This window comes from Miscanthus floridulus, chromosome 11, assembly GCF_019320115.1.
Source record: "Miscanthus floridulus cultivar M001 chromosome 11, ASM1932011v1, whole genome shotgun sequence".
Taxonomy (NCBI): domain Eukaryota; kingdom Viridiplantae; phylum Streptophyta; class Magnoliopsida; order Poales; family Poaceae; genus Miscanthus; species Miscanthus floridulus.
The window spans coordinates 12,830,971-12,844,492 of record NC_089590.1 but is presented as its reverse complement, the minus strand read 5'-3'; the positions used below and the strand labels follow the sequence as shown (position 1 = coordinate 12,844,492).

General features: G+C 43.2%; 1 protein-coding gene and 1 pseudogene across 1 annotated transcript; both read right to left on the bottom strand.

Annotated features, from left to right (window-relative positions):
• Window positions 1-324: 324 nt before the first annotated feature.
• On the bottom strand, window positions 325-3,020 carry LOC136491668 (probable LRR receptor-like serine/threonine-protein kinase At3g47570; annotated as a pseudogene).
• Window positions 3,021-5,203: 2,183 nt separating this feature from the next.
• Window positions 5,204-8,736, bottom strand: LOC136493504 (probable LRR receptor-like serine/threonine-protein kinase At3g47570). The gene is made up of 2 exons (XM_066489598.1): window positions 5,785-8,736; window positions 5,204-5,707 (listed from the first exon to the last, which is right to left on the bottom strand). Exons 1-2 carry the CDS (start codon window positions 8,645-8,647, stop codon window positions 5,328-5,330), a joined length of 3,243 nt encoding a protein of 1,080 aa, XP_066345695.1. The 5' UTR covers window positions 8,648-8,736; the 3' UTR covers window positions 5,204-5,327.
• Window positions 8,737-13,522: the final 4,786 nt, after the last annotated feature.

Here is a 13,522-nt window from a genome sequence, read left to right as displayed (position 1 = left end):
TTATTACGAATTGCAAGCGTCACGGATGAGTAACTACAGGTCCCACAAGTACACGTCAGATGGAGAAAGTACCGTGTGGAGATCTATGATAAAGCACCGTTCGTTACGGATCGAATATTGTTCGTCACAGATGTGTAATTAGTTCAATGATGAAACCTTGTTCGTCACAGTATTAAAGGAGATTGCACAGATGAGTCGCACGAGTGATTTGTGACGAAACCATGTGCTCTTCTATGATGTTGTTTATGACGATGTCTGAATTCGTCATAGATAGGGAGGGTTGAAGGATCATCACCACTGAACTATGACGAAACAAAAAAATCGTCATAAAAAGCGATCTTCTATGACAGTTTCGGAATTGTCATTCAGATTTTCATCATAGAAGTGGATATTTCTAGTGGTGGTTCCTGAGGCTCCAACCAACCCTTCTGGGGTATTATTAAGACTTGAAGAGAGAAATTTTGCTGACCCAAAATCCCCAATGAGTGAGGTCATGTCATAATCCAACAAAACATTGCTAGGCTTCAAATCACAGTGAATCAATGGAGGTGTCAATTGGTTGTGCATATAATCAAGAGAAGAAGCCACATCTGCAGCAATACTAATCCTTTGACCTAAAGTTAACACCCTCCTAGGGCTACGTTGGTGTAGCCTCGGGTGTATCCACATGTCCAAGCTACCATTTGCCCTGAACTCGTATACTAGAGCTTTAAATTCATTGTTCTCAAAATCAACTGTTGAGCACAGGGTAATTTCTTGAACAAGATTGCGATGGTGGGTATGTTTTAGCACTTCACACTGTGAAAAAGCTATTGAGCGAACCTTGCTCATCAAGATGAAATACCTTGATGGCAACAAGGTCTGTATCAAACTGAAACCTTCCTATGTAGATTGATGCTGTATGACTTGAGCTGATCCTGTTGACTGGAGAGAACCAATTGGTGGCTTTAAGAATGTCTCCATAAGACACCTTCTTCATTGTCTCTCTGTAGCTTTCAGATGGTTGAGTTATTCTTCCCTTCATAACAGTGACGACAACACATAAAAGTGACAAGAATGCTATAGTAACTGGTGGAGCTGTTATCAACAGCATGCGTCCATTAATTTTTCTTTTTGTTGCTGGTGTGATGGGGAAGATCAGCAATGCAAATATGTCAATTTGTTGACACAACACCTTGTTACCTTCTAACATGACTGCATTTGAATTTGTGAAGATACCAGTGGTTGGAATATATTGGTCCTTCTAGTTTGTTGTACGATAGATTAAGATGATATAAGGTTTCAAAGTTCTCGAAGAAGTGTGGAACTGTAACCAGATAAGTTGTTTTCAGAGAGATCCATCTGTTGTATGGACTTCAGTGTATTGAGAGACTGAGGAATAACCCCACTGAGCATGTTGCCTTCCATCTGAAGGGATAATAATTAAACACACTGACCAAGTTCAGATGGTATTTCACCAGATAACATGTTGCTGGAAACATTCAGTTGGCCAAGATTGATCAGTTTTCCAATTTGTGGTGGTATTGTTCCTGTAAGATTGTTGTTTGACAAGTCCAACCCCAAAGAAAACGAAGAAATACTGTGGATTTCACTTGGTATGGATCCATCAAGGTTATTGACTGATAAATTTAACATAGCCAACCTTGTGCACTGCACTAGACTTGCTGGTATGTGTCCAGATAACATGTTGTCATCCAGGTAAAGCTTGTTCAATTGAGGAAGATTGCCAATTGTGGATGGGATTTCACCTGACAATCTGGTCATGGACAGTGCCAGGACAAACAAATTGCTTAAATTCCCAATGGTTGAGGGAATGATTCCTGAAAGCATGTTTTGGTCCATGGCAAGCAGAGTGAGATTCACAAGGTTTCCTATCTCAGCTGGTATAGTTCCTGAAATTTGATTACCTGAGAAGTTTAGCCACTGTATACTTGTAGAAAGGTTGCCGACTGATTTTGGAAGACTTCCTTTCAGGTCATTCCCATCCACTGTTGTCTTTAACAATTGCCTGCAATTTGTTAGGTAGGTAAGAAATGCCCAATCTTCAGTCTCTAGATTGTTACTTCCTAGAAGCAGTTGATTAAGGTATCTCAAGGATTCAAGAGATGGCAGTGAGCTCCTTAGGGAATTGCTTGAGAGATCAATCACTTGGAGCTTTGAAATGTTGGCCAATGAAGCTGGAACCTCTCCAGTGAAAGCGTTGCCGCTCATGATCAATGACAATGACACGAGGTTTGGAAGTGAGCGACCAATATCAGATGGTATCTTTCCAGCAAACCAGTTATTGCTTATATTGAAGGATACGAGTGATGAGACATTGTAAAGCAAGTCTGGGACATACCCCAACAATCTTTTGTTGCTTAGGTCTAGAATGTTCAACTTTGGGATTTGACCCAAAGTTTCTGGAATTGATCCTCTTAAATTGTTTTGTGCTAGTAGGATGGAAGTTAAGGAGGAAATATTTCCCAAAGATGCTGGAATACTTCCAGAAAGCAAATTTCCAGTAAGGCCAAGAAATCTTATGAAAATGTGGAATTACCCCAGAAAGAGAATTCGATCGAAGGTCAACCACGACAAGTTTGGATGGATCATTGAATAGGCTAGCTGGGATCTCCCCTGATAGGTTGTTCTTTGAGAGGATTAGAGTGGTAAGCAATGAATTGTTAGATGCAGCCATGCCCAATGATGGAGGGATGTTACCTTCAAGTCTAATGGCAGAAAGCATCAAAGTCTGAAGTCCAGGTAGTTAACCTATTTCATCAGGTATTGTAGCGTCCCGCCTCTACAAGGCCTGGGTCCGCTTACATCTGGCAACTTTTCTAGGACATAGACTACCCTCACAGACCCACACAAGTATTTTCTGCGCACTTTGTCCTCCTGCCTCTACTAGGCCGGGCCTGCTTACATCTGGCAACTTTTCTAGAACATAGACTGCCCTCACAGACCCTACACAAGTCTTTTCTGCGCATTTTGTCCTCACTCATGCGCACCCAGGAAGGACTTCCCTGTCGGTCACCCATCCTGAAATTGCTCTAGACCAAGCACGCTTAACCTCAGAGTTCTTTAGAGATGGGCTTCCTAGAAAAAAAGTAACAACTTGTTGGTATGAGTATCGTATTAATCATGTTAAGCCTTGGGCTGGGATGTTACATCCTCACCCCCTTAAGAGACCGACGTCCTCATCGGTCAATCCCAAGCCAGGAACGTCCCCTCTTGACCAAGTGAACATCTATAATGACAGGGACGTGAGATCAGAAATCTGTACACAATTTGCCCTACCATTTTATCTCATGTCTGTACCATATTAATATATTATTATATTATCTTGTGTTTACAATACAAATTCACCCGATCTTGTTTTGTTTTTAATTAGTCCTGCATCAAGTTGACTCAACCTATCAGTTCAAATCATTAACAATGATTGATTTGCCATGATCACCACAATATTTGATTACAAAATATCTCCTAATAACCAATTCATATTCTAGATTTCAATGCTATTTCAATTTTATAGTTTTCTTGAAGCAAATTTTCTAGATTCCAGTGCTATTTAAAGAAGTGTAACAAGTCCAAGCATGCTTTAGTTGACTCTTCATATAACCGGCAACCGGGCCATACATCAAAGGAGTTGTAGGAAAATAAGCTAGTAGTACTACTAATAAAAAAACAATTGATGGATGAGGACAATTCTTAGGTCAAGGAATTTTCTATTGACCTACAGATTCACATCGTTCTCCTTTTCTTTTCATGCTAATAATTTAAAAAATTAAATTGACGCCTAAAACAAACGAGCAATGATACATGATGCAATGCTTAATTTGACAAGATATGCCCATGGCAGCCCTGTTACCTCCTTATTAAGAGATCAAGGATGAACACAATAATGCTTAATTTGCCAGTCAGGGGAAGGCTAGAGAGTGGTACAATCCATATTTGAGATGCAAGATATTATTTTATACTATCAATTATCAAAGACACTTTTCTGGACTATTCATGCATTTGAGGTTGAGTAGTGGGTGCATTCATTGCTTAATTTCTAGATCTTGTGCATGCAATGATTAAGTGAATCTATCATACAGAAGAAAAAAACATCAACTCTCTTAACGGCATCATGCACAATTGCGAAGCTTCCTGACGGCAGAATTGGATGTCTGAAGTTGCAACCTTGTGCTTGTGCAACGGCTTCAGCCTTCACAGCGCAGCAAGAACTCTGTTCCTACAAAACTGATGCCACCAGAACACAGGTGATTGCAATGTTTGCGCCTTTGTGACAATAATCCTCTATTGCTATAGAAGAAAATCTAGGCTGTCCGTGCAATATTCCTGAAGTTTAGGAAACAGAGTCCATGAGAGAACATCACAGCATGTTGTCCTTGGGACATTCACTTAAATTGAACGTTTGGCTTTTTGCAGTTTTAGGGTAACCATTTGGTCGCAGTTCGTACTGAGGTAACGATACTATTAGATCTGTACCCTTTTGAAAGTAAACAAGTAAGCAGTAAACAAATACTTGTACACGGGCACTAAATTTTCATTTAACTATTAGATGAAGGGTTGTTAGAAGTACAGGAAACAACAGTTGGCAATTTTTCTGCCAACAGCATGTTATCCTTTTCTTTGTATCCCAAGCTCCAGCTAGTCTCAAGTTTGACGAAAAGGATGCTTGTTAATTTGTTATACTGGATTATGTTCAAACATTAATTCTGAAATTATTTCTTGCCATATTGCAAATCAGATTTGTTTTTTTTCCCGTGAAATCCATCCTGATTAACTGATTGTAAAGAGCCATGTACTCTACCATTTCAGCGTTAATTAATGCACCGGTTGCAAAATTGAACCGAGCCAGTACTCTGGTGAAAGTTGCCTGTTAAATAAACGAAAGCTACTGTTCTAGGGCTCAGGCTGATAATAGCTGGTGTTGATCATTGACAGGCCAAAAAATTGAATTTTTTGGATCAAATTTTAAATTTTTGGCCAAAACACATCCAGACTTGCTTAGCCGTACCAGGGGCATGGATAAGACAGAAAATGACCAAATGTTGGCGAATAAGTAGAATACTGACCAGGTTAATGCTCTGGTGAAAAAACTCAGAGGTTTTGTTGCTGGTTAACAAACAAGTGACGTTGAGCATGTACAGGTAAGAAAAAAATCACGCTTAATACCAGCTATTCACATATGAATTTGAGTCGTCTTCTCAGCAAATCACATACCTGATCTTAATCTCCTCTTCATACATTATTTCATTCAGTCAAAATGGACAGGACCCAAGTTACAAATTAGCACTTATATGAATCAATAGCAAACTACACACATCCTGCTACCACTGTCAAGGACAAGGAGTGTTCAATAACTGACCATGAGACTTCTGAAAATCGTCTTTGATAGCAGAGAGTTTTGCACACACATCTCGCATTCCAGGTCTATCTTTTGGAGATTCCATGGAACATGACAGGCCAAGCGCAACTAGGGGAACAATGCAGCTCTGCATCCATACTTCTGTACACGGTTGAGATTCCTCATGCACCATATGAGGATCTATAATCTCTGCAAGTCTATCTGGAAACATGGATTCAGCAAAACTGTGAAGGTTAAGTCCATCTACGAACAAATCATCCGTGGGGTGTTTTCCTGTTAGCATCTCCAGAAGCAGCACTCCAAAACTATAGACGTCACCTTCTGTGGTGATTTCAGAGCCCATGGCATACTCTGCAAAACGGAATAAACAGCTTTAAGTTCAAGAAAAACTATTGATCGATCTCAATAACCGCAAGAAGTATACTCACCAGGTGCCATATATCCAATTGTTCCACCAACTTCAGCCAGGCTTTTTGGAACACTGAGGCCTGGAAATAGAAACTTTGCAGACCCGAAGTCACTGAGACGAGCAGTCATGTCCTTGTCTAAAAGGATATTGCTTGGCTTCAAATCGCAGTGGACCAAAGGAGGACTAACTTGATTATGGACATAGTCCAGAGCAGAAGCCACATCTGCTGCGATGTGTATCTGCTGGCCTAAGCTTAACACTCTCTCTGGCAAACCACTGTAGTGCTCACAGTGCAGCCAGGTTTCAAGGCTGCCATTAACCATGAACTTGAAGATTAGCGCCTTGAACTCATGGTTTCCTGTATCCAATGTCGAGCAGAGAGTCACAGGTCGCATCAAATTACGATGACGTGTGCTTCGTAGTACCTCGCACTCTATGAAGTAACTCTCGTATGCTGCAGGTTCATTCAAGTTGAATACTTTGATGGCAACTAGGCTCTTGTCATACTTGAACCTACCAACATAAACTGATCCAGTGCGGGTTGAGCTGATTGTATGGACTGAAGAGAAGCAATTGGTAGCTCTCAGGATGTCACTATATGATACCTTCTTTAGAGTTTCATTGCTGTGCGGAAAAGTTTTTACTTCTCTTCTCTCTGTCTCAGCTACCAAGCAGACCATTCTCAGTATGTCCTCCCAACTTGGAAATTCGAACACCCTTTTCTTCCAAAGAGTCACCAAAAACCATAACAATAATAGTAAAGCAATAGTAACTGATGGTATCACTACCACCAGCAGTTGCACACCGTGTTTCTTTGGTTCAGTGGCGCCAGCGCCATCACAAACTGGTAGTGCTAGTGTGGAGGACCTTGAACAGAGTCCTTTATTGCCACCCAAAATTACAACACTTGAATTTTGAAAGAAGCCACCAGTTGGAATTGCTCCTTCTAGTTTGTTGTACGATAGATTAAGATGATATAAGGTTTCAAAGTTCTCGAAGAAGTCTGGAATGTAACCAGATAAGTTGTTTTCAGAGAGATCCATCTGTTGTATGGACTTCAGTGTATTGAGAGACTGAGGAATAACCCCACTGAGCATGTTGCCTTCCATCTGAAGGGATAATAATAAAACACACTGGCCAAGTTCAGATGGTATTTCACCAGATAACTTGTTGCTGGAAACATTCAGTAGGACAAGATTGATCAGTTTTCCAATTTGTGGTGGTATTGTTCCTGTGAGATTGTTGTTTGACAAGTCCAACCCCAAAGAAAGCGAAGAAATACTAAGGATTTCACTTGGTATGGATCCATCAAGGTTATTGACTGATAAATTTAACATAGCCAACCTTGTGCACTGTCCTAGACTTGCTGGTATGTGTCCAGATAACATGTTGTCATCAAGGTAAAGCTGGTTCAGTTGGGTAATGTTACCAACTGTGGAAGGGATCTGTCCTGATAATTTATTCTTGGATAGGTTCAGGATAAATAGGTTTCTCAGCTTCCCAATCGTATCAGGTATGCTTCCGGAGAGCAAATTGTTTTCCATGCTAAGCATAGTGAGATTAACAAGAATGCTTATCTCAACAGGTATGGAGCCTGATATTTGGTTGGACCCAAGCAACAAATATTCAAGGCTTGTGGAAAGATTACCAATTGATCCAGGTAGGCTGCCATTCATCATATTTCCCTCCAAGGACAATTTTGTCAACTGTGCACAATTTGTTAGGGAGACAAGGAATTGCCAGTCATATGCTTGTAGCTGATTCCTTCCTAAAAGCACTTGACGCAATTTTGCCAACGACCCAAGAGACGGAATACGACCATGCAGGGAGTTATTTGATAGGTCAAGCACTTGGAGATTTGATGCATTTTCTAGTGAAGCAGGGATCAGGCCCTCCAGATTGTTGCTTTGCATAATTAGGACTTGGAGACTTGGTAGTGTGTAGCCAATGTAAGATGGTAACTGCCCAACAAGGCCATTGCTGCCTAAGCTAATGTATTTGACTGAAGACAAATTGTAAAGGGGCATGGGGACATAGCCTGACAAGCTATTGAAACTGAGATCCAGTTCAGAAAGTTCTGAAATGTGACCCAAACTTTCTGGAACTGATCCTGTAAGTAGATTCTGGCCTAGCAATACAAAGCGGAGAGAAGAAATATTCCCTATCGAAGGAGGTATACTTCCAGAAAGGAAGTTCTCGGTAACACAAAGGTACTTGAGGGCTGTGACCTTATCAAAAGGTGGGATAACACCGGTCAAAGAATTCATCTGGAGATCAACCGTAGTAAGTGTGGATGAATTAGCAAACAAAGTTGCCGGGATGCCACCAGCAACGTTATTACGCGAGAGGATTAGCGTGCTGAGTGAGGAGCTACTGGCCAAGGATTGAGGGATACCACCAGTGAGACTGTTGTTTGCAAGATTAACATAGCTGAGAGACATGCTAGAGCCGAGCGAATCAGGGATGTTACCTTCAAGATGGTTGCCGGCAAGCATCAGAGTTCGGAGGCCAGGAAGCATGCCCAGCTCGTCAGGGATGGCTCCAGATAGGCTATTATCTGTAAGGTCTATCTGCGACAGAGATGTCAGGTTTGCTATGCAACCAGATATCTGTCCAGCGAGATGCATGGAGGTGAGGTCTATCGAGACCACACGGGTTGGAAGCCTTGTGCTGCAGGTGACCCCTGACCAGTTGCAGAAGTTGCGTGAGGTGTGGCGCCATGAGTTCAAGATGCCAAGTGGGTCGGAGGTGATGCCGGACTTGAAGCAAAGGAGTGCTTGCCGGTCGATCTCTGTTTTGTTTGCTTCAGCAGCTGTGACTACTGTAATATTGATAGACAAGAGGATAAGCAAGCAATAGAGAAGGGAGACGACGGAGGACATAGCTTCTGAGAAATAGAAGGCCCTAAAAGAACTAGACTGCAAATTAATTTGGAGTGTTCTGATAGGAGCTTCAAAGCTCTCATGTTCATATATCTTTGAGGAACTACCTGTCATCTGCCATGGAGTTGACGCTACGGTTGACTAGTACTCCTACTGGACTGGGAAAACGCGTGCCACTGCATTAAATGTTTTTGTGCAGTGGCTTATTGCGTTCTTACCCCTATTTTGAATCCCCAATTATGATTTTACCCTCATTATATTCCACTTTGTGTTTTAACCCCTGTTTTTCCAAAATGAAGGTTTAGTTTATCCCTACTCCGTGAACAGCAGGTGACAAGTGTTAAAAAAGTTGAAAGACGATAAGTTTGCCCTTTCGAATATGCTCCTACTTTTTTGACAACTTTGTGATTGTACCCATATATGATTACGTGTATAGTTTAAGCAGCATTTCGATAGATTTGAACAGAAAATTACCAACAAAAATTTGATAGAAAATTGCTAACAAAATTTGGCACAAATTTATCAAAATTTTGACAACATCATGACACAAAAGCAAATAGGTAGTGATTGGCCTCGTGCCCTCGTCTTTACTTTAACTCATTACTTCTTGCTTGCCACACGGAAGCAATATTGGATTGCAATCAAATCAATTTCAACGGTGAGCTTTCTAATCGAAGCAAATCCATCAGGCATCAGCTGCACGCAACATCTATCTATGGGCAGCCATACTATCTCAGCTATTTTGGATCAGTAGACCAAATCCCATCGGATGAAAAATTCTGTACCTAGGCAACACCAAATCATAGCTCTGGACCTGTCAGTCTCCGGCTCCATTGCCTGGCCGCACACGCCCACTCACCGCACACCGCCCAACGGGCCCGCTGTTGGCCTTCCGCCGCCGCCGCACCCAGCCATCCGCTAGAGTTGAGAGAGAGAGGCGGGTCTTTGGCTCCATGGTCGGCTGCTTTCACGAGACGCGCGCTCGCGACGCCGGCCAAGCCGCGCGCCCCCGCACCAAGCAGAGCCGCGTGCCTAGCTGCGCGCCCACGTAAGGCTAAGTCGTGTGCGCCCATGCCGCTTCCTCCGCCTGGCAGCACGCGCCCGCTCGCCGCGCCCGCCTGACGGCCCGACGCTGCCCTTCCGCCGCCACCGGCGCCGCACCCAACCGCTCGCTGCCTGCTAGCGTTGAGAGGGCAGCGGCGGTTGAGAGGGCCCGCTGCCTCTCAACGCTAGCAGGCAGCGGGCGGCTGGGTGCGGCGGCAGAAGGGCAGAGTCGGGCTGTCGGGCGGGCGCGGCGAGCAGGCGCGTGCGGCCAGGCGGAGGAAGCGGCGTAGGCGCGCGCGGCTTAGCCTGACGTGGGTGCGCAGCCAGGCACGCAGTTTTGCTTCGATTAGAAAGCTCACCGTTAAAATTGATTTGATTGCAATCCAATATTGCTTCCGTGTGGCAGGCAAGAAGTAATGAGTTAAAGTAAAGATGAGGGCATAAGGCCAATCACTATCTATTTGCTTTTGTATCATGATGTTGTCAAAATTTTGATAAATTTGTGCCAAATTTTGTTAGCAATTTTCTGTCAAATTTTTGTTGGCAAATTTCTGTTCAAATCTATCGAAATGCTGCTTAAATATACACGTAATCAAACAGGGGTACAATCACAAAGTTGTAAAAAAAGTAGGGGCATATTCAAAAGGGCAAACTTGTCATCTTTCAACTTTTTTAACACCGTTACCTGCTGTTGACGGAGTAGGGGTAAACTGAACCTTCGTTTTGAAAAAGCAGGAGTAAAAACACAAAGTGGAAGAAAATGAGGGTAAAATCATAATTGGGGTTTAAAATAGGGACAAGAACGCAATAGCCCCTTTTGTGTATGTCGAAGCTCCAACAATAATTGTTGTAACAATTAAGGTGTTAGGATCCGATGATTAAAATTTAGGAGGTATCATGTGAGGGTGTCGTATGGAGTGTTCCGATACTAATAAAAAAATAAATTACAGAATTTGTCAGTACTCCACGAGACGAATTTATTAAGCCTAATTAACCCGTCATTAGCATATATTTACTGTAGCACAACATTGTCAAATCATTGACTAATTAGGCTTAAAAGTTTCATCTAGTAAATTAGTCATAAACTGTGCAATTAGTTTCGTAATTAGTCTATATTTAATACTCTATGCATGTATTCAAAAATTCGATAAGACAACGGCTAAAATTTAAGAGGAGGAACCAGACACCCACCCTGAGTCCCAAATTTGACCCATATCACAGTCGGTCACAAGAACAGTCAGTCACAGTCGGTCACAAGAACAGTCAGTCACAGCCAGAGCAGAGTATGCCTACCTGTCCAGATTCAGCATTCCAATTGGCGTTGGAGGCAGTGGTCCTCGGCAAGAACAAGAAGCGGTTGCAGGTTAGCGCGGCTCTGACGAGGCTAGGAAGCTGGTGTTTCAGGGTAGGGATTCTCATCAACCAGCGCAGCGAGTGTGGCCTGTCGTTGTAATGTCGTAGATCCCAATGTAGGCAGCAGAGATAGTCGGGAAGGAGAGATCGAGGACGGCGGCCATGGATACTGTGAAGCTTGGCAGCGGCGATTGATGACAATGGTGAGGGCGAGGGGACGCATTGATGGCCGGCGTGGTGGTAGCGAGTGCGCGGGGTGCTCCTGGAGAGAGGAATGGACGGGGTAGTGGAGCTTGGTCCGGCGGTAATGGCGTTGGTTATTACCGGCTTAGATGCCATTACATGCTTTAACAGGGTGATTGGAAGGAGGTTGAAGAGGGGAGTTATTGGAGTGCTGCGCTGGGTTTAGATTGATGCCGGAGTGAAGGAAGAGGCGCTTGGTTTTGAGCTCGTGCACAGCAACGGTGGAGCGATGATTCTAGCGTTGAGTGCGCGTGGACACCGGTACCGTAGGGAACCTGCCCGGCCCCGTGTATAGAACGGAACAGGACGGACCTGTCCCTCCTCCGCTCTTTACCGAGCCCCTATCCCCCGTTCTCCAACGCGCATTCCATTCCCCAACAACACCCCTATCCCAAAAGAGCAAAAACATTTCAAGTGCAAACATTGCAAACATATGGAAAAACTGTATAGTGCAACATCGGGATATAAAATACTGCAACATCGTAAAAATATTTAGTGCAACATTGAAAAATATGCACTGCAACATCAGAAAATTGTAGTACGACAATGAAAAATATGTACTACAACATCGAAAAAATATGTACTGCAACATCGAAAAAACATATACTGCAACATCGAAAAAATATGTATTACAACATCGAAAATTATGTGCTGCAACATCAAAGATTAAGTACTGCAACATCTCAAGCAGTAGTACTGCAACATCGCAAAAACATCTGTTGCAACGACCCAAAGATCACATTCCAACATGCGAAAAATCATCTGTTGCAATATCAAAAAAAACCATTGCAACACGGGAGAAACAACAAAAAATGGCATACGAAATAGCCCCTGGCCCATCACCTTCGAGCTCGCCGAAGGGCGAAAGGAATAAGACCCCAGAGCTCGTCGGGATCCTTAGCCACCGCCGCATCCCTCAGATCTAGATGATGATGATGAGGAGGAGGAGGAGGAGGAGAAGGAGGGCTCAGATCCAGAGGAGGAGGGCTCGTATCCAGATAAGGACCGACCTACCTCGTTGGAGCTGCCACCGTTGTCCTCATCTCCGGTGGGGGGAGCCAGAGCCAGGTCGCTGGAGAGCGCGGGGTCGCATGGAGGTCGCGGAGGGGAGAGGGAGGGAGGGAGCGTCGGCGGGCTAGCGGGGTGACAGCGAGGTGGCGAGCGGCGTCCGTCCCGGCGAGTGGCGTGGGGCGGCAGTAGAACCGGAGGGGTGCGAGCGCTGCGGGAGTGTGCGGTCGAAAGGATAAGGATGAGTGTGGGAGCGGCATGCGGCATGGGTGGGTTGGTTCGGCACGGGATGGGTGAGCGGTCGAGTCCGTAGTTGTTCGATGAGTGCGGGCGCGGCGTCCGGACGGAACGGATGCCCGCCCAATATCATTATTGATGCTGGAAGGGAAAAGAGAAAGGGGGCCGGCGGAAGGTGCAAGACAACTAAGGGTGGGGCCCACCCGTCGGTGACACAGAGATTAGAAAATGGAGATGGGCAGGCTTGCTAGGTTTAATGGGCTGGTGGTCCAAGACGAAGAGAGGAAGCACGGGGAAGAGGACAGGCAGGATTAGTTTCGGCCAAGGGAGAATTTTGGACCGCCTAAAGCAAAAAGAATATTATAAGAGAAGTAATTTTAGGTTAAAATTTGGATGAGAAATTTGCTGCCCAAAGAAATGAGATTTTATAATTTTTTAATCTTAATTTTAAACTAGGTTCAAAATATTTGATCTATTAAACTTTAAAATACAAGCTATTAGGATCTATTTTGAAATACTTGATTTTCAAATACATTTGTAAAACCCTTATTTTAAGTTACTTTTGAAATATTTTTGAACTTTATTTGATTACTATTTTAAAAACTATTTTGAACATTATTTTGTAAATGGTGCAAAAACCTATTCAACGCTTAACTCAAGATTTTAGAATTTATTTTTTCTCAAATAAATTAATGCAGCAACGTCAATGCAACTCTCTTAGGCAAAATTAACTCCAAAACTTTTTATAGTATCATTTTTATTTGACAAAGTTGATAACAAACTAGCTAAAGCTTTGTTAATTAAAAAATATTAAATCATTTATTTTATCCAAATAGAAAATCTATGGTGCGACAGATCATTACTTCCAAGTATAAAGCCGACTAGTTTGGTGCACCTCCAAGTCCTCTAGGAATGGATGGAAGCGACCCATTACACGATAACACATTAGGGTTTGTTTGAATGTACTCAGATTTGTATCAATCCACACGT